At 34.4% G+C, this 21885-nt stretch overlaps 2 protein-coding genes across 2 annotated transcripts in view; both read right to left on the bottom strand.

Moving 5' to 3' along the window:
- LOC129216800 (angiotensin-converting enzyme-like) overlaps nt 1-5046 on the bottom strand; it is a 39815-nt gene extending 34769 nt beyond the window's left edge. Inside the window, exon 1 of the mRNA XM_054851015.1 lies at nt 5038-5046. Coding sequence (XP_054706990.1) covers nt 5038-5046 — 9 coding nt within the window. The remainder of the gene's footprint in view (nt 1-5037) is intronic.
- A 234-nt stretch (nt 5047-5280) lies between these two features.
- The window catches only part of LOC129216798 (angiotensin-converting enzyme-like), a 46586-nt gene continuing 29981 nt past the window's right edge, over nt 5281-21885 (bottom strand). The window contains exons 10-12 of the mRNA XM_054851014.1: nt 11175-11273; nt 9250-9372; nt 5281-5662 (exon numbers count right to left, since the gene is read on the bottom strand). Of these exons, the coding sequence (XP_054706989.1) occupies nt 5281-5662; nt 9250-9372; nt 11175-11273 (604 nt within the window). The remainder of the gene's footprint in view (nt 5663-9249; nt 9373-11174; nt 11274-21885) is intronic.

Genomic DNA, 21885 nt, shown 5'->3' with positions numbered 1-21885 from the left:
TAAAGTGTGTGGACACCAAACCAAACGAAAGCAACTGAAAGGTGCCACTAGTGGCAACGTTAACCTAATTTTCATTGCGTAAAGATATTGCTAATGCTGATAGTAACGAAAATATCTTTGTCTAGTATGTAAACACATTTTCAAATTTTATTCATATTAGTCAGGAAAAAAAAATTACTAAAAGATTAAATTACTTATTATTAGATTATTTGAAGCTGTATTTAAATAAAATTAATATTATATATGCACATTAGGGTGGTTCAAAAATACATGTAAAAAAAAAAAAAAATTCTCCCAGATACCAGGACAACCCTCAATATTTTTAGACTTGTGTACAGCAATATACTGGAAGAATTTTAGCTTCCTGTTTCAACTGAAACAGGGTGCTCAACCCCCTCTTCCAAATTTCATTAGTATGGGGAGGGGGGTTAAAAAATACTTCGAAATTTAAAAAAAAACGCTACATATTAAAATATACACGAGTATTATGCATATACATTGCAATAAAATAATCATTTACAAAAAAAGAAAAAAAAAACAGCTGGGGAAATTAAATGTTTCTAAATTAGTGATTTTCTATGATACGGCTAATGTTAAATTGAGGGGTCATTGAGCACCCTCTTTAAATTTAAGTAAGAAGCTAAAACTTTTACAGCACAATAATATTAGTAAGTCTAAAAAAATTAGGGCGTGTCCTGGACTCTAGCTGAAAAAAAGTTTTTTTGAACCATCCTAATGCACATGACATGTAAGGGGTGAAAATATCTAAAGGGCTAATCAATAACCTGTCCATAAAATTTTTTGTTTAGGTCGCAACAGTATCATTGTAGACAAGTTTTACTGTACCAAAATCGTAAAACTTACCTGTTATTGGCATGAAATCATCCACGATCATTATCGAGTATGAATTTCTGAAAACAATCCAGGCAGAAAACATTTCGAGAGAACATCCTTTTCCCCAAGGAATTGCTTTCGTCAGTGTTTGTTATTGATTTTCAGGAAGTATTCGAGTGATTTAAAATCACCAAATCGCCATTGCGTCATTTACTGGAAAAATACAGGTACACAAATTTTGTTTTTAACAGTGAGTTATTAATATCGAAATAATGTAACACTTTTCGTGTGTTTTTTTTTTTTTTTTTTTTTTTTTTTTTTTTTTTTTTTTTTGGCGTTATTTTTATGATTCTACTGCAAGGCGATCAGACGTTTTTTTTTCTTCTTTGGAATCATTTTTTTAAATTCTTCGAGTTTATTTTATGGATACAATAATACGAAAGGATTTTAATATTTTAACCTCTATGAAATATATTCACCTACCGTCGCTTCTTTTCAGTTTAAGAAGCCAAATACTTCTTTGAGTACTAGCTCCTTAAATAAAAGGGAAAGATCTCCTCAAGCACTGGTAGAGTTCGAACTTTGGGGGAAAATGACCGACTCCAATGAAAGATACAAAAAGATAAATCGAAAAAAAATGAAGAAAATCCCTAATAAATAAATACATAAATAAAGTACAAATTAATAAATAATAAAAACGAAAAAAGGAAAAAGTTGCGCCAATATTGAACTGGGCGGATTTCAGAAAGTCACCTTGAATAAGGACATTTTTGTGTATCCGTTAAAATCAGGTTTTTCTTACTTTCCTACAACGCAATTCTCTAATAAATTTTTAAAATTATTAAATGCTCTTTAAATGTCTTGTAACTACGTCATTATTAATTCTTTTATTTTTTTCCTTTTAGGTACTTCAAATAAGAAGACATGAAACGACTCCAGACAAAGTTCCCTATCGAATAACTTGATTGTTGTATTTCATAAAGCTTTCTATAAAGATGATTTTTAAATTTTCTCGATGGATATGGTCTCCTTTTTTTTTTTTTTTTTTGGTGTTGATACAGTGGTTGCACAAGGACAGGCTGATTGTGTAATAAATCCTCTATGACTAAATCTATGTTTAAAATCTGAGAAGAAGATAAATTAAAACCGTAGCACTATGAAAACTGAAATAGGGAGAAAAATGAAATAAAAAATAGTGTCATTCTTTTGATAAGAAAATGAAAAAAAAAAATGAACGAAATTGAACTTATTTATTTATTTATTTTAATTAATACATGGATTTTGCCTTGCTTCACATCGAGTATTACACAGAAAAAATAGCACAAGTTAGACTGGAATTTACATCTCAAAGAGAAGGAAGTATTGTCCGACCATCGATTACATGGAAAGGCTAATATCCGGTTCATAGGCGGAAATGGACGTATCTATTAGTTTATAGGGGTGTTAGTTGGTTTGTTACAGATGTGCACTTTTGCCTCTTTATTATTTAGCCTTAGTTTCGTAAAAATGAAAATTTGCTCTCATTAACATTTTTTTTAAAATCTGAAGTCTATTCAATCATATTCTTACGACAAAAATTAATTGATTTATTTATTCACAACAAAGTTTTGAGCTTACCATTTTGCTTTTACGTTCCTGAACGAAATGAAAATATTTTTTTTTATTTTTGTTGTTTCCATGGTAACTATTTTAGTCTTCCCTTATTTTATTTTAGAGAATGCAATAAATGAGTAAGGCACTAGTGACATTATAAATCGCGTGCATCAAAAGCCCATCGTTATTTTCCCATCTCACCTGCTAGATTAATTCAGATGGAATAGTCTTTACTTGGCAGATTGCCAAATTACATACAATCCGCGGTCAAACAACAACAATCGGGTCACTGAACCAATGGCGTTCTTTTCTGCTCGCAAGCAGCTGTCAGAGCTAGATCGTAGAGCATTAATTTAAATGGAGGGAGTAAGTCCAATCATTGACTTAGCAAAAATTGACCCATAGACCCCAAATCACGTGACTCAACAAACGACGAATGGTTGGCACGTTTTGCGTGAAACTAGCGAAAGAAACCCGATTTCTTCCAATGCTTTGTTTTAAAATCTATCACGTGACGTGGGGTCTTGGTTTCACGAATGAAAATCTTGACTCTTTATATTTTATCTCTTCTCAATGAGTTAGATCTTTTGCGGTTCCTCCACGTAGGCCCCTAACTTTATTTTAAAGCAGAAATTCGCAAAAATATTTCAGACACGTGTTTTGAGATCACAACAAACCCATTTATCAATGCATAAAGATTCAAATGATTTTCACCTGTAAAACAGTTGATACCTTTATGCTGAAGATCTGAAACAAATGTTCGCAACGTTGTTTTGTTTTTGTGCTTGAAAGTAAAGCTGTTTTAAATCTATTTTTGCTTAATTGTCCCCGCAAAAAGGACTTTATGACCGTATACCTGGATAGAGAGGGCAGATAGTTTTTGTGTTAAAGAAATATCCCAACATGCTCTTTCGTTTGCAACCGATTTCAACTTTTTATTTTTGCAGTATTCGTGTGATTCTCTGCTTAGAAAGAACTTTACTGTTTGAAATGAGATGAAAGGATATAGGTTCCAAGGCAAATATATAACTTGCGCGGAAGAGGTCTCAGTGGCCGAGAGGACAGCGATTAGTTGGCCTACATTAGGGGATAGGTTCGACTCCTGTGCTTGCTCTAAAATGTGATTTCCCTCTTTGTTCTGTGAATTCTTTCCTGTATTTTTTTAGTATTTTATATAAGACACTTCACCATTCTCCACATTGAGTACTACAAGGTTTAGGTAGTGTAAGTCTGAGGGAAATTTTCATCACAAAAAGAATTATTAACACTAATGGTGAAGACTGGGTTTGAAACCGCGATCTTCTTTTCTGCGCGCAGGCAGATGTCTGATATGTTGCTTCTGACCTCTCGGTCACGATGGCCCTAGTTCCTGTATTATCTGCAATGTATTTTATTGAATGAAATGGCGAAACAAAAATTGTGGTCCTCATCAAAAAAAAAAAAAAGAAACCGCAGCAGTTAGTTCTTAGAAGAACAAACAAAGCAGCATTGTTTAACTCATTTTAACAAAAATTGAGAAAAGATGAATTAAGAATGTTTATAATTGTTAGCCACTTAATTTCGCTTCAGATTTACAAATTTATTTTGCAGTTTATAATAAGTTTATCCAAAAAATCCCGATCGCGATATGCAGTTATTAAGGCACTTTGAAAGAAATGGTTCCAAGTTAAAAATGATTTGAAGTGAAGCAAAACTCATGTATACATCGCCGACTGAGAAGAGACTCGTTCAAAGGGACCTAGAACTATTTTTTTTTACTACCAGGCGCTTCCATGGTTTTCTCGAGTCTGAAGGCTCAATGAATATTGACGTAGAAACCTAGAATTCGGAAAAACATATTATCCTTCGAAGATTTTAAATTTTAGTCTGCTTTTCAAGCAAACCGGCTGCGACACTAAATGTTTGAATAATTATATAGTAGTAATAATTGTGCAATGTTGTTGCATAGATGAACTCCGGTGGCTTCACGTATTATGTTATCAAATGAATAAGTTAACTCAATTAGACTGAACTTCCTTTGTGAACTCGCCCCCCCCCCCCAGTCTTAATCATCAACTGTTTATTTACCTGCATATGTACCTTAATAGAAAAATCAAAGTGGACTCAGGTAAGTGGATGTCTCTAATGCATCGGATTCAATAGATTTGTCATAGTTTTTAATTAACATGATGGTTTTCTTTTTTATTTAAAATTGCACGAGAAAATATATGTTACATTGTAAAACTTCTGTTATTTCTGGTTATTTTCTACGATACTTAGTGTACCATGTATAGATGTATGAAGTTTAGCTTTTGGTGATTTTGAAATCCTGAAGTTCATCATTGAATTGCTTATACTCTCCAATTATGACATTGAAAAGAAAGATTCTTTGGTTCACGATATGTTTCTTTCATAATTTCATCAAGTCTTTCCATAAAAAATATTATAAACTGTGTATGTGTAATACATATGTATGAAAGAGTTTTACCAATTATTTCATATTTAGATTTTTAAAAAAAATTCCCATTCACTTTTTGCATTTTTTTTTTTTTTTGTAAAATACCCTGTTTTTGGGTATTTACCCAGGCCTTGAGTACCAAAAAAATATTTACCTACCCGCTGGGTATTTACCTGATCCATATCACTAGTTGTGACAGTGAAAATTTTCAGAGCTTTGGAAAGTGATTCAGTATATTTATTTTAAATTATATATATGTCAATAAATAACATTAAGAAATTCGATATTTAAAAAAATCGAAGTTGCAAATCAGTAAATCCCACTTTAAATGAGCTGTTGATTCTGTGAAAGAATAGTTTATTTTAATTAAATCGCTTATCCCTAAAACATTGTCTGCTTTCAACCGTTTGGTTATATTATTCCCTGATATGGACTTTGATATAGATGGGTTCATCTTCCGTATCTTCTCTTCTTTGACTTCTACCTTTACGTTCCGAACTTTTACCCTTCAAGCTTCTATCTTCTGGACTTGTTCTCTCCGGACTTGTACACTCCAAGCTTCCACCTACCGGACTGGTACCTCTGCCCTCCGGACCTTCATCCGTGCCCTTCGGACACACCGTGGGGTCTGAGGTCTTCCATCCGATGTACTCGTTTCGGTTCTGTTCCTTGAGCCAGTTGTGAAGTGGTTCGAAGTACTCCAACAGGGGTGTTGCGCTCAGCTGTTTGAACTCACCGTTCGTTACGATGGACAAGGCCTCCTCCCAGGGCACTGTTTTCCCCAGGCGCAACATTTTCCTAGAACAAAAAGGGTGATGATCGCTATAGTTGGCTTGCTGGCAACAAAATGGGCTCGATTAAAAAAAAAAAAAAAAAAAAAACAGAAACTATTGCATATATTATAGCAAGTCATATGACCCAAGTCAGTGGTGCGCAACCTACGGTCCTAGGACTACATAAAGCCCAAGTCAGTGGTGCGACCTACGAACCTAGGAACATATAGGGCCCAAGTCAGTTTTGTGCGACCTACGGTCCTAGGACCATATAAGACCCAAGTCAGTGGTGCGCAATCTACGGTCCTGGGACTATATAAGGCCCAAATTAGTGGTGCGCAGCCTACGGTCCTAGGACCATATAAGGCCCAAGTCAGTGGTTTCAAACCTACCGTCCTAGGACCATATAAGGTCCAAGTTAATCGTGCGCAACCTACAATGCTAGGACTATATAAATACCGTGAAGCTGATCAATGCGGCTTGTTATATTGTTCAATGTTGCAAATTAAAGCACTGATCTGTAACCTTCCAAAACAAGATTCTCTTCATTTAGTAATTGCCATTCGGGGGCTAAATAGTGAAAAATTAGTTCCTAAAAAGCAAGGGGAAACTTCGTATCAATAAAATAAGCTTCCAATAATGCTAACAACATGTCTTGGTTAGAAAACTTCTTTCTTTTTACGTGTTTTCCCATGCTATGTAGAAATTTTTTAGCATATTTAACTTTTATATGCGTTCTGAACTGCAAGATTCATCTAAAAACGAGATGCGGCCCTCCATGTAAAAATTAAGGGTGAAAGCACTGCAATAAGTGATACATGGATGTAAGGAAAAACAGGGTAAGGCAAACTGCAACAGACATTCATAAGTTTGGATTTAAATAATAAGCCTTTTTGGGGGGTAAAACTGATGTTGCTGTGGCTCATAAACACGGTGAAACCATCTAGTGTTTATCAGAGTGAATTTTATGGACCATCTAGTATTTACAACGCACTGGTGGAAGGTTATGAACAGACACCACGAGGTCAGTTGGTGTTGTATGTTCATTTGAATTTAAAAAAGCTTAAGTTCTAAAAATAAAGAAGTGTTGCACATTTTGAAGAGAAAAAAGGAATTTTTTCCATTACTCATCTTTCCCCATCCGATCTGTTATTGGGTATCATCAGATTTTTCGGCGTCCGTTACTGGGGGGGGGGGGGGGGGGGGTCGGACTTTTTTTCGAAATTGGGCACATAAAAATAGAACAAATTAATTCGGAGGATCCAGAAGCAGCCAAACATTAGATGGGATGCAGTTGCATGAGAGAAAAATAGTTTAAAAAGTACAAATACATTAAAAGGTACACAAAATTGAGATAACCTGAGAGCGATGTCTTAAGCGTGGCTGTGATTGGTGGTGTTACCCTACAGGAAGTTTTCTTTTGTCATTTACAAATGTTTTATATGCGAGCCTTTCGTTATACTACAAGCAACAAATAGTCGTCTGAATGTGCGGTTTAGGGTCATTACACCTCACAGGTTGGAGAATTTTTTATGACATCGTAAAAAAAAGAAAGGGAAAAAAATAGAAAGAAGCACAATGGGGTTGTTTCCTTCAGTGAAAAGTACTAGTTTTAGTCCTGAAAATGATAGAATAAGCAAAAAAAAAAAAAAAAAAAAAAAAACATGGACCCAGAAACTACTTTTATTTTCCCAACAGTTATTTTTCAATTAATTTTTTAAAGTGTCCGATTTTGCAAGCATGGCGTGGTCTTTATGACGTCACAAATGATGCAATTTGGCGCATATGTCTACCGCATTTCCACGTTATGATAATCAACATGCGAATGAAATATTGCGTTCTACGGCTTGTAATTAACCATATCGTTGCTAGTACTCGTGAGTAAAGATGCGAATTAAATATTATGCTCTGTGAATGGCAACACTGAACGGCATTTCATCATTTGTGATGTCATCGGCCGAAGTGTCGTAAACAATGAAAGCGCACCGCTTGAAGTAATTTTTTTAAAAATATTAAACTTAGTCAAACTATTTTTAAAATAGTCAGATTCTATCTTTTTAAACGTACTCTTTCAGAAAAAAATACTTTTTAAATTTTGGAAACGACCCCATTATGTAATCGCTGTATCGTCACAGTAAGAAAAACAAACGTCACGTGAGGTTTTTAATCATTTTAATAAATACAAAGTATACAATAACTTTCATTGCCAGAGTTCAATGTGTGCACCGTTTATGTGTGAGAACCTCATATAAACGGTGCATTGAACTATGGTAATGAAAGTTATTGATTTCTATTTAGAGACTACTTTTAGTCACTAAAATTGATAAAATAAGCAAAAAAAAAAAAGAAAGAAAACAAACATAAAGTCAGAAAAAACTTATGTTCCCAACAGTTTTTTTATCTATTTTTTTTTAATGTCCAATTTTGGAAGCAAAGCGAGGTCTTTATGAAGTCACGAGTGATGTACTTTGGCACGCTACTCCATTGCCGCATTAAATGTTTACGCTTTTCTGTCAACCGCGTTGCCAGGTTAGGAAAATTCGCGCTGTGCGCTAATGGTATCAGTGAATGGCAATTCAACACTTGTGATGTCAAGCGCAGATGCGTAAAAAATAAATTTTAATCTGCGCATCAAATGAAAAAATTGCTAAAAAAATATTAAACTTTGTCAAAATATTTTTGAAATGATTAAATCTGTTTTTAAGCAAGCTTCAGAAAAAAATACTTTTAAAATTCCGGAAACAAACCCATTGTACGTAGGCTGTTCAGTAAATAATAAGACTAATTTTACTGCCGCGAAACCGCTCACCGGAATGTTAATTTCTGTGGCGTTAAAAATGTTTGTTGTCTGCATTAACAAAAACTACCGATAGTTGGCGCGTGCGGACTCATGTTCCTGAGTATCACTTGATTGAATTGAAGCATGTTGGTGAGCGCCTACAAGACACAGCCAGTTTTCAAAACGGAAGCGTCGTTGGAACAAAGTTATGCGATTAAAGTTTGTTTTCGCTTGCAAAAATCAGCATCGGAGATCTTTGATATGATACGTGATGTTTTCAACGATGAAGCAAAGTTTAGCGTCAGTACTTTTTGCTGGCATAAAGCTTTTAGGGAAGGCAAGCAAAATGTGGAAGATATTAAACGTGAGGGACAACCTTCAACGTCCATCACAGAGATAACACTGCTGCTATTATCATCAATGGGAATCAGATTTCTTTTTAAATTATTTTACATCAGTGGTTTCTGGCTGTTTCCTCAAGTTAAGAAACCATTACGACGCAAACATTTTGAAAGTAACAAATCATGTCTAAACTTTGTGGAGGCGGTTTTAAAAAAAACTCTCTCACAAACTTAACGTTTACAAGTTTTTAATAAGTGAACAGAGCGTTGGAATAAATGCATTTAGTCCCGCAAAAGTTATTCTTTTAAAAAAAAGAAAAAACACATAAATTATGAAGATTAAAGCTTTTTTGTATTTGTTATAAATTTAGTCTTATTACTTATTGAACTGCCCTCGTATGAAAATCATTTTGTGCAAGCATATTTAGATGCCCTTCTCCTCCTGTATGTTTAGTTGTCTCTTTCCCTGCGCATTAATAAAATGGAGGTTACCTGAACAAGCTGCCCGCCTTCTTATTTTGGTAGATATCGCACGTGTGCAGCGGTCCTTCGTGTCCTGCTTCTTTGCACAAACCCTTATGGAACTGAAACTGTAGCAAAAAGCCCCAAAAATATCTGAGGAAGAAAGGAATATTAAAACAAAAATTTTAATTTTTACTGTACATCTTGGGCTACCAAGTATGGAAGTACTCGTTTAAATGGAGTTGAAGGGCTCCGGGCAGAAATGTGACAAGCCACAAGGAGTGACTCTTCGATCAAAGTTTCAGTTTCTCATAACTAAAATTGTAATAAACATGACAATGGGTTACGTCATTTGGAGAGAACTGTATCTGGTTTTAGTATTGCAGAATATAGACTGTATAATGCCTTTGAAAAATTCTACAAATATTTTTTATCAGTTGGAAATTGGCCTACTGAAAAATTCACATCGTGTGGCATATATCATTCTTGCCCCGAGTCCTTCAAATCCTTTTGTAAAACATACAAGTATGTTGTTTTAAAATAAGAAATAGTGCTTTATTCAAAATATATTTCGTGGCTAGTTATACATTTCTTCTATCTTTCGTGAAATTTGTAAATACCATGCTAGTAAAAATCTTTATTTTGCTGTGGGGAGAGTGTGCATAAACAGGGCCGGATTAGCAATAGGCAATGTAGGCAGTAGCCTAGGGATCCCGAGATCTTGAGGAGCCCCGGAGAAATATCAAAGTTGCAAATACAGAAAAAAAAGTTATATTTTCTTCAAAAAAAAAAGGGTTGGGGACACTTTTCTTATTTGTACTCAATAAAAATATATGTGCTTGCGCGTTGGATGTGAAAAATTTAGACGCTACAGACCCACGCCCCTGTTTTCTGACCTCGTGATGGCTCTAGGGGGCCCCATCACTTCTAATACCTAAGGGCCTCCGACTCCTTGATCCGGCCCTGTGCATAAACTAACGCCGGGTTCAAAGGGGGAACACAGAGCGAGAAAAGTTGAGAACCCTTGATTTACAGTTCATAGCATCTATCCTATTTTCATAAAACGAATTGTCTCCTTCATCCGACTGCAAGTTAAGTGACCTATTTCTTATGGTTGGTCAAAGCAGTACTAAGGGGCTATTCATTAATTACGGAAGGATCCCGAGGCGGATTCAAAAAATCTCTACATACCCTTACTTCAAGGGGGGGGGGGCAAACCCCTTTCTTACGTAATGTTTTCCAAGTCGATATTTTATATTAGAAATTGCGTGGTCAAGTGGTTTGCAGGGATCATCTTTCATTTGCATCTGGGTGGTAAACAAACGTATTAGTATGAGCTGTTTTTTACTTGTTTTACAAAGAATGAATAGTGTATAATATAATAAAATGATTGGGCTATGTATGATATGTTTTATTATTAATTAGTCTCGCATCATATAATATATTTGAATATAAAAATCTTTGATTTACATCAAACTGGGAGTTTCAGTGTAACTGATGCGTTTCTAACAACATTTTATTATTTTGAAAAACGAAATGGAATCTTACATAATAATAGGGGGGATGGATTTGAAAAATCTTACGTACCCTTACGTGGGAGTAAAGGGGGGGGGGATCGAAAATTGCCAAAATCATCCGTGCGTAATTAATGTAAGATCCTCTGTCTCGCTTGCAAGTTTATAAGTAGCTACCCAAGTAGGTTTTCGCATGTCCTTCTCCTTGATTTAGAGCTGAAATTAATTTTTGAAGAAACAGAATATTTTGCTGAGAAACTGCATGCAGAAATACCAGGGCTGTGGAGTCGGAGTCGGACTGATTTTGGGGTAAAGGAAAAATACACTTAAAATTAATTTTAAAAAATCCGGAGTCGGAGTCGGGTGTTTCAAAATCCAGGAGTCGGGGTCGGAGTCGGCCCTTTTCCTTCCGATTCCGCAGCCCTGAGAAATACTACGTACCTCATGTATGACGTATCTGTAGCCACGTGGTACTTGGCAAGAGGATCCAGGTCTTCCTCTGTCCTTTTGACTGGTGGGCAGAGACCCTCGTACTCATTTCTGTAAAAGTTGTTGGTGTTTAGTTAGTTTAGTTAGTTGGTGAGGTGGGATGCCTTGCACCTCGGAACTGGACTATGAATTTCAAACGTTTAGTAATATTTACATACATGATTTTCTATGTATACAGGTTGTTCCGTTTTAACCTGCGTGACCTTTTTTTTTTTACAATCGTTAGTCCTAGAGTCCTCCAGTTGCAAAAATGTTCATAATCAGATGAAGAGCTAAGATATCGAAAGTTTCAAGTGAAATTAAAAATAAGTCAAAAAATACAAAATTAAACTGTTTAAACGGGTCAAAGGTTCCCTAACTCATACTTAGGGAAATAATCTCTATTGAAAAATAATTTCAACACAAAAAGTTTGAAATAAGTACGACCAATATTAACCGAGATATGAAACGCAACGTTTTGTGACTTACATCATTTTTCACTCGCCGTCAGTAATACCTTTTGGGGGAATATATAATTGTAACAAGAGTTTAAAGTTATTTGTGTGCATAGAGTGGTTTTTCAAATTGATCGAGGTTTTGTAGTGTGCTTTTGCGTATCACGTCATAACATTTGCATTTATTTTTGAATAGCAATGAAAAATGTAAATACTTGGTTTGTTTTTTTTTTACTTCGACAACCTATCATACTTTTAAAAGGGTGATAAGTTCCAATCTCATCTTCCGTATGGTCTCTTAAAACTTTGAACTCGAATATCTCCTTAAGCTTTGGTAGCACAACTGTCTAGTTTTTTGTGTTACTACTATTTTTCAATGAAGATTATTTCTCTAAATATTAATAAGGGGACCTAGGACCCGCATAAAAAGTTAAATTTTGAATTTTTTGACTCATTTTTGTTTTTGTTTCTAACTTTTAACATCTTAACTCTGCATCTGATTTTGAAAATTTTTGTAATTGGGACTAACGGTTGCGAAAATAGATGTCTTGCAAGTTAAACCGAAACACCATGTATATGAAGCTTGCTGAAAATACGTTGACTGACGTCATAAAACAAAATTTACTTTACTTAGAAGTTACATGTCCGGTTGCCGTTCCAAAGTATTCTCCTCCCTGACTCATACACCTACACTAATGGTTTTCAGACTTTTGAAAACAGCTTTTTGAGCTTTTTTGGTGATGCTCTTCAGCTCTTTCATCGCATTTGCCTAAATCTCGGAAAACGTCTCTAATACAAGTGTTAAATAATACGAATGATAAAGTGTGGATCATTGAGAAGAGGTAAAATGGAGGGAGTAAAGACTTTCATTCATGAAAGGAAGATCACAAGTCACGTGATAGATTAAAAAGAAAAGCATTGGAAGAAATCAGGGTTCCTTCGCTAGTTTCACGCAAACCGTGTCAACCATTCGTCGTTGTCGAGTCACGTGACTTGAGCTCTTTGCCCAAGCTTTTGCTTAGCCAATGATTGGACTAGCTCCCTCTATTTTTTTAATTTCTGCTCTGAGGTGTGGATAGCGCAAAAAATCCTATATTTTGTTTCGAAGCATTGTTTTTAAACACTTATATTATACTTGGCATGTTTTTCAAGGAAATTCTGAGACCTACTTTTGCTTACATCTCAGCAACTAGACCACTTAGACTTTTTGCAATTTCACTAAATGATTTGTTTAATCGGTACAACTTAACGCTAAAAAATTTAATTCGAAAATAGAACTGAATCCGTCATTTTGAAAGGAGGTCAACTCCACTTTTTAAACATTCTCAGGTTAAGAAAAAAGTATATTCACCCTATTTTTACTTTCTTCTATATATAATATATAGAAGAAAGTATTGGATTCGTGCAAATTTTCGAATTTCGAATTTTGACGGATTCGAACGTTTTGAGGTGTGCTGAGTCCATTTCGACTATTTTTGGAAAATGTCTGTCTGTCTGTGTGTGTGTGTGTGTATGTGTGTATGTATGTGTGTGTGTGTGTGTATGTGTGTATGTATGTGTGTGTGTGTGTATGTGTGTGTGTGTGTATGTGTGTCACGTCTGTGTGTGACCAGTTTTTTGTGGCCACTCTACAGCAAAAACTACCGCATGAAATCGAACGAAACTTGGTACACATATGCGTCCCTATGTGAACTTGTGCCCATTGGTTTTTGGCGCGAATTCCTCCAAGGGGGGTGGAGCAATGGGACGTTTTTTGAGTTACGCGTGATTGCTATTCCTCAGGAAGTAACTGGCGGAATCAAACAAAATTTGGTCCATATGTTGCCATTAACAGGAGCAGGTGCTGATTCAATTTTGGTGTCAATAACTCAAACGGGGGTTGAGCTATAGAACGTTTTTTGTCGTCAATTGTGACTGCTGTATCTCAAGAAATAATGAACGGAATGAAAGAAAAATTTATCGGCAAGTAGCCCTTAGTAGGTATAAGAGCTGATTTTATTTTGATGTCAACAGCTAAAAAGGGGGTAGTGCAATCGCCCGTTCTTTTTTTCCATTGTGAGTGCCTTATCTCAAGAAGTAATGCTACGTTCTGGTTGAAATTTGGAATATATGTGAATCCATATGTAAACAGGCTTTGGTTCAATTTTGGCACCAATCGCGCCAAGAGGTGCTGATTTATTTTTATTATTATTATTTTTTAGCGAATAAAAATAGTTTTATTAATGCAACAATAAGAAAGATAAATCGTAATAGATTGTCGTCTGCGTATTTCTCGTGATTTTATTTGTATGGAAATGATCGGAAATATTATCTCAATGATTTAAAATTTTTAACTGTTGCCATCTTATGTTTGTTAACAAATAAAATATTTGTAATTAATTCAAGCAAGGCTTTTAAAATAACTTTCAATTTTCGCTCTTTGCTTTGCTTTTGCAATAATTCAGACATTGGGATGGTGGTCAAGTTTTTGCATGTGTAATTTCGTTTTTGTTGGGAATATTGCTTCCTCGTCAAAGCATGGGGAGGGATCAGAAAAAAAAAGAAAAATATAGAAGAAAGTTTCGTGATGGCCACAACATACTAGTTTAAATTTAATTTAACTTTTTTTTCTTTTAAGGCGTGATGAAATTTATATATATTTGAAATAAAAACAATCTCGAAATTTGGAGGTAATAATTGTCTAAAATCGTGTAATTTTTTAACGAGAGATGTCTCGTTTTCAAAATGAACATAGGTTTTTCAAACCAACTGTTACTGCAAAATATTTAACATTGTTTATTCTTACAAAATATTGAATTTTAATGTGAATACTGAAAAGAGAGATTTAAATGACAAAAAAAAAAAAAAAATAATAATAATAATAATAATTAAAATTCTTCAGCTGCTTCTTCGGTTGATGTAGTTTGCCAATTGTAAATTTCCTGGTAGAATTTTTTTTTTTTATGATAGTCTGGTACATATTGATGTAGTTATTTTAAATCCATTTTTTTTTTTTTTCGTTTATTGGAATTTTTCTTCATAAGCGGGATCGTTTGCTGGGTCTGGGATAAAAAGCTTTGACGTTTCTACATTTTTTTTTAATAGTCAAAACCATTCTTCTACTAAGCAATCATTGATGGTTTAGTCCGTGCAACACCAGGCTCAAGATTTGTGAACAAAAGCTCGTAAAAGTGGTTTACAGCAAAAAAAAAACTTTTTGCTCCATGGAAACCCCTTTTCCGTAACTTCTACTCGACAGGACTTTCTTTTTAAAATAATCTGGCCACTAATTGTTATCATCTGCTATAACCAGATGTGTTACGTTCTCTACATTGAACTTTTTAGAATTTGAGGAGGATACGATAAAGTCTTCGTACTGTTGAGGTGTGTAAATTCGATCCTCATGGTTAATTTTCCTTTTAACCGTAGCAAAGTCACGATCACAATCATTAAACGAGTGACCTCATTGAGACAAATGAATTGAAAATTGTTTAAATCGTTTAGTTATTGTGAGCGCAAGTTAAAAGTCGTAACAGCGTATTATTACGGCTCCGGCCTAGGCAACCATCACAGAAAAGATGAAGCTGTTTCAAATCGTTTGTAATGTTTTTTTTTTTTTTTTTTTTTAATATAATCGTTTAAAAAAGAGCATACTTCATTAGACTCTTTGTGGCATACCATTCCTTGATAAGAATAAATTGTAGATTTTTCGGTAATAAAATTATCTTTATACAAAAATCATTGACCCACAGCTGACGGTAACCAGCAAAGACATCGGTAACCAGTTTCTCTGGAAACCACAATGATGGAAAAACGTGGAGAAGTTCATTGTGAAAAAGGGGCATCTCCCAAAGATGATTCCTTTTCAAAATGGCCGCTGGTGGGGGTCTTACACCGAACTACTTCAGAAAAAAAGATTTGAGTCGTTTTCGCTTTGAACCGATGTATTGAAATTAAAGGAGTGGGAAATCGCCATAATGTGAGTTTTGAAAACATATGGAGTTGACCCCTCTTCAAAATGACCGATTCAATTATTCCTTCGGTTAGGATGGAAAACAGTAAATTTCATGTAATTTCTCCATTAAATGATTAAATCTAAAACCCATTGTTAAAAAAAAATTCGTTCTTACAATTCGCAACTCCAACGAACTATAGGGGGCACTGCAGTCACTGTCTAGTGGCCGACTTAAAAACTAAAGCAAACGCATGTGTAACGAAGAAAATGCTAAAAGTGTTGTGATTTTTGTTCGTATGCATGATATTTTTCGCTTTATTCTTTTTAAATTAATTTTCAAAGTCTTGTGGATATTCTGGCCCACGTAGAAAGAAATGAGAATTCAAGAAGCATTACTAAACGTCAAAGATTAATGCAAACTACGTAGTTCGTAGTTCTAAGCAGCTATTTCCACGATGTTGAATTCGATATTTATCAATTCTTGATAAAACTAAATAATAATTGTGGCCTGACAAGAACAGCAATTAATGCTAGAAAATTCAATGTGACATTACAAATTATTATCGAAAGAAGATGATACTTCTTTGCCTTGCTTGGCTAGCGCTTATTGTTTTGCATTTGTTGCTGAGTTATTTCTCTCGAATTCCCGAATCGGTTAATTTAAAATTTTTCTGTTTCGATTTTTCTAATTTCTGAGTTACGATTTAATTATGTCAAGTTATGCAAATCATCTACAGAATTCTTACGGATATATGGTGGTAGTTTTCTTTTCAGTTGATTGACCATTATTTCTTTTTATTTATCGAATTCTGTAATCTTACTACCATTTTATTCCACTCATGATAAAAATTAAAAATGGTTTAACTAAAAACGCGAAATCTCGCCAAGGCTACTTTGCTCGCATAATACTAAAACTATAACCCTAAACAAATTTGGCGAAACCTTTCAGCTGAGAATAAAAGGAATAAAGTAAATTCTTTCTCGGTGAAACATTTTTCATTTTGTTCTACGATAATATATTCAAGAAAATATTTTGCATACCGTCCATTCCAACTAAATGCTGCTGTAAAAGATGGTTAGTTAAATTAATTTAAGAATAAAAAAACTCCTATTCTTACAAATTCATACAAAACAATAAAAAATTTTTACCTTGTATAACGTTATCCAAGTTTGTTAATCCAGTTTTCGCTTTCACCATTTTCAATCAACTCATATTTTAGAAGGAAATAAGGAAAACTAACATTATTTTGAGAAGCTCGAGAATACTACTAAGGGACGAATTAATTTCTGTAGCTGAAAGCAAACTAAGACTCATCGATTGCGTTAATAAATACTCAGAACCAACTGCCTGTGTTTACGTCAACAGACACACGTGGAACGCAACGTGGCAATGTTTTAGTTTCATCGGCAGTTTTGTAAATTACCGCAAGGTAGCGTATTCGAGCGCTGGAGTTCCGAATAGCAATAGTAATAGCAATCACACTGATAATTTTGAATCAAGGCTCCTCTGGAGCAAGCATGAAATTTATCTATATCATTGCACTTGAAGGATATTTATCCTCATTAACCGATTTCAAAAAAGGAGGTTATGATTTCGTATTGCGGCTTTTTATGTGTGTTTTCGAATTATTCCAACACTACTGGACCGATTTGAAAAAAAAATTTTTTTGTTTGTTTGGAAGGGTGTACTTCCCAGATGGTCCCATTGTAATTTGGTCTGGATCTGATAAGGGGTCTGGGAGAAATCCAAGAAACTTTAAATTTCATACGTCATGGTCACGTGGTGTTGCTGTGATCGGTGTATTTTCACACCTTAGTTTTGGCTTTCTCTTGAACGATATTTAATTCTCGCGGCACATGGATGATTAATTTTCTCAACACTGCGCCGCGTGGAAATTTTTTTATTATAGGTGTTATTAAAGTATTTATTACTGCGTAGCAAAGCAGTAAATTAAATATGTTTTGCTACTTTAATAGTTGAATCAATTACCTTAATATTTTATTTACTAATAAATAACTTTATTTAGGCACTAAAATATAAAATTCTTTATTTAATGTTCCAATTTTTAAATATATTTAGTGTTCAATTGAGGAGGAGTTGAATACAGAACACCCCTTCCCCACGATTTAATTTATATTCTTTAATAATAATTATTATAACTGTGTATGATTTCTGAAATTTGACCAATATTCTGGATTTATTATTTCACGATGCCGCCAGTTCAATTTGAAATTAGGGTTATATTAATTAGCAGACTTCAAAAAAAAAGGAGGAGGTTCTGAACTCGTCGGATTTGTTTTACCTTTGTACAATGTTCCATAAATACTCGAAGACACCTTTACACAGGGGTGTGCACACGGAGAGGGGAGGGACACATGTTGACCCGTGCCCGAGCCTGGAGGGGCCCAATGTTTTTGTAACTAACGGTTAAAATATAGGGGTAAACAATATGGAGAGGGGGCCGGAAAAGTAATTTGATGGGCTCCAAAATTTCTGTGCACGCCCCTGCCTGTACCGATAAGGAAAAGTCTTTTTTTGTTTGAAACAGTATAGTTCCTCTGCGGTCTAATGTTAATCAACTTCAGGTTTGATGAAATTGAGGGAACTCTTCAAATATCATATTCACATTTAAATCGATTTATACTTTATTAACTTTGTATATCGTCTTACTTAGTGAACCGGTTTTTATGCTCTTTTTTGTTTAGTCGTGGTTTTGTTTTGGGGTGGTCTAACTTAGGTTTCAAATCTTTGATTTACCCTATTTGTTCTTTAGGGAAAAGTTAAGGGTAAAACAATAAATTTCATGCAATTTTCCTCACAAACGATTAAATATAAAACCCATTGATAAACAAAGGCCGTAAAACAAAGGTTTATACTTTCTTTACCTATAGTTAAAGAAAATACTAAAAATATATATTAAGGATTCTCTGAAGCAAACATAAAATACATTCTAGTGGATTTTTTTTTTTTTTTTTAGTGACTCGTGCATTTGCTTTCGGAAAGCAAACTTTGATCAAGTTGAACAAATGATGAAGACAATTTCTTTTTGTACATAGTTACGCATTTGAAAAAGCCTTTCTTCACAGTCGTCGGAAGTCTCCGAGACGCTCGCCGTGTTATTTACACCACTAAAAAGCAAAAAATAAATTACTTTTAAATAAAAAAAAACCGCCTTCAAAAAATACCCAGGAACTAAAAAGCAAAAAATAACTGCTGAATGAATAGCACTTACATTCTATTTCCTACCCAAACATAGAAATGAAATTTATTTTACAATTCCAGTACAAAAATCAACTAAACTAAACACCGAATCATAAAATAAACACTGATTTAAATTACTATACGGTGAATTATTTTACATACCTAACTAATTATATACGATCTCTTAATTTTTAATAACCTTTTGAAGTCGGGGCCTCCTATAAACTACTACCTAATGTAACGGAGTAGGTTTAGTTTTAAAGACTAATTTCCCGTATAGTTAAATTAGTGTTTAATTCAGGATTCGGTGGGTTGTCAGTTACGTTATGTAGTAGTTTATAGGAGGCCCCGACTTCAAAAGGTTATTAAAAATTAAGAGATCGTATATAATTAGTTAGGTATGTAAAATAATTCACCGTATAGTAATTTAAATCAGTGTTTATTTTATAATTCGGTGTTTAGTTTAGTTGATTTTTGTACTGGAATTGTAAAATAATTTCATTTCTATGTTTGGGTAGGAAATAGAATGTAAGTGTAATCAGTTATTTTTTGCTTTTTAGTTCCTGGGTATTTTTTGAAGGCGTTTTTTTTTTTAATTTAAAAGTAATTTATTTATACCAGTAATAGATAATGGGGATAAGTAAAGAGACATAGCATCTCCATCACGAGTAACGTACATGTTGTTTACCATAAATAAGTTTGAGAAATCTTTAATACTGGAAAATCACCCGTCAAGATATAACCGGTGAAAATTGCTTCTACATTTGAACGAGGCCATTGCCTGTTTCAGGATATTTTGATGGTATGAATTTTAACCTAAACTCCAGTGGATTAAGACATAATTCCAGTAGATAGCGTTCATTGTTGACCAATTTTTCGTTTCTTCATTCTCTTGAAACGAGTCTTACCAGTAAAAAAAAAAAAAAAATGTTACTGGATCGAAATCAGCCTTGTCACAATAAAGCTTTACCCTGCATTTTAAACATTACCAAAACATATTACGAAACTATCATGCAGTGGCGCGAGTTTCATTGTTGATGACTTCAGGAACGTTACTCGATCATTGGCTATTATATGTATGAGGATTTAAATGGTTACAATTAAATTAGCACACAAATAAATCCTGGAGAAAAACGAGGATTAACTTTTAGAGCCAATTGCTTAAAGTTTAGGCACTTATATAGTTTTAGTATGCAGCATTTATATAAAAAAATAAAGTTTTGTGCTGCTAACATCACATTATTTCTGAAATATATTAACAGATTTTTTAAAAAAACACTAAGCACTTTTCAAAATACACTCGAAAGGCAAAATAAGTTTTCTGGGGCAGAAAGGACATTTTAAGTACTCCTGTAGTTTTCTGTTATTCCAAGAAAATGACACCTCAAACGAAGAAAAGTGCGGCTCAGGTCATGTGGAGGATTTCTTATCATTATCTAGCTTTCAATGAAACATTTGAGTGTTGAAACATGAAGATTTTTCTAAGAAAGTTTGCTTTGAAATGACTTGAGCCGTAGTTTTCTTTGTTTGTGGTGTTATTTTCTTGGAACAACTGATGATACAGAAATACTTAAATTGTCAATTCTGCCCCAGAAGAGTTATTTGCTCCTTTTGAGTGCATTTTGAAAAGTGCTTAGTACAAAATTTTTTTTTAAATTGCTGTAAGAAATTAAACGTCTGCGAATTTAAGGATATGTCTTTATTAGTTTTCATGCTACCGGGGTTTTCCGGATTTTTTTTTCGTACGGAATAACTTTGGTCTTGGTTATCCCGGATAATTGAATTTCTACTGTATATTATACTAGTAGCACCCGCACGGCTTTGCCCGTAGTAGAAAATTAAAAGGTATTTTGGTTCGCCTGTACATTTACAAATAACGTATGATGAATTTCTCGTCAATTGGCTTGCCCATGTTACGGTTTCACGTTATGATAACTTGGTCATTTACTCTTCCATCTAATGATAATTTTGCTCGGGGAAATGTTCTTAAAATTGGAACAGAAAAAGAACAAAATCAAATTTTCGAAAAATCACTTCGAGGTGCACACCCCCATGCTACAAACTAACCTTGTGCCAAATTTCATGAAAATCGGCCGAACCGTCTTGGCGCTTTGCGCGCCACAGACATCCAGATATCCAGATAGAGACTTTCAGCTTTATTATTAGTAAAGATAAAGATTACATAGCTAAAAATATTGTTTGAAAATGTCATTATGATTATATACAGGTTGTCTCAGTAAACTGTTTCAGATCTCCTAAGAGGGAAACGATGAATCCTGATGAATCGAAATAATATAGCAATGCGGAGTCGGAAATACTTTCTCTCGAACCGAGAAATTTGAGATATATTTTGGGAGCTTTCCGAACTGTTCGGAGTGCCATGCCCCTAGGATATGAGGTTTGTATTGTAACCTGTTGAAAAAACACTTACTTAGACCCATGTACCTAAAAAGATTCCTGAATTACGGTCTGTTTTCCTGATAGTGTTTCTATGTGCATCACCGCTTCAGGCAAACATTTCCAACCCCGCATTGTTTTATGATGCAGTGAGAAGCAAAGGGATGCAAGTGGACATTTTCGAGTTTTGAGTAAAACGCGTATAAAGATTACGTCCTTGATAGGCTTTCATTGATTTTTTTTCTAAATCATGCTGTACAGCAGCGCCTACCAGGGCTACTAGTACTATCTCTTGCCCCAAGACAGAGGAGGAGTTCACCTACCGTTTGTACGGGTTATCTCCAAATTTTTAATTTTGCCACTTGCATCCCTTTGCTTCAGGTTACCTCACGGGATTTCCAAGTCGTCAGGATGAACCTTACCCTTATTTGAAGTTTTGAACCGTTTAACTGAGCTTTGAATGTTTACTTTTTTTGGGGGGGTAAAAGGGAAGGATAATTGGCGTTAAGATGAGTTTAGTTACTTTCCTCGTAGTTATGCAAAGGTATTCAAACTCAAATCCACTTAAGTTACGCATTACTTTTTCTCCGAGCTCGACAAAAAGAGGTAAACTTAATTAAAGTCATAGCTCAACTTATCAGAGTCACACTATACTATGCATTCTAGTTTTATTATTGTTTTTCTTCGTAAATAAAC

This window comes from Uloborus diversus, chromosome 2 (assembly GCF_026930045.1).
Source record: "Uloborus diversus isolate 005 chromosome 2, Udiv.v.3.1, whole genome shotgun sequence".
Lineage (NCBI taxonomy): Eukaryota > Metazoa > Arthropoda > Arachnida > Araneae > Uloboridae > Uloborus > Uloborus diversus.
This window is presented reverse-complemented; position numbering and strand designations above follow the sequence as displayed.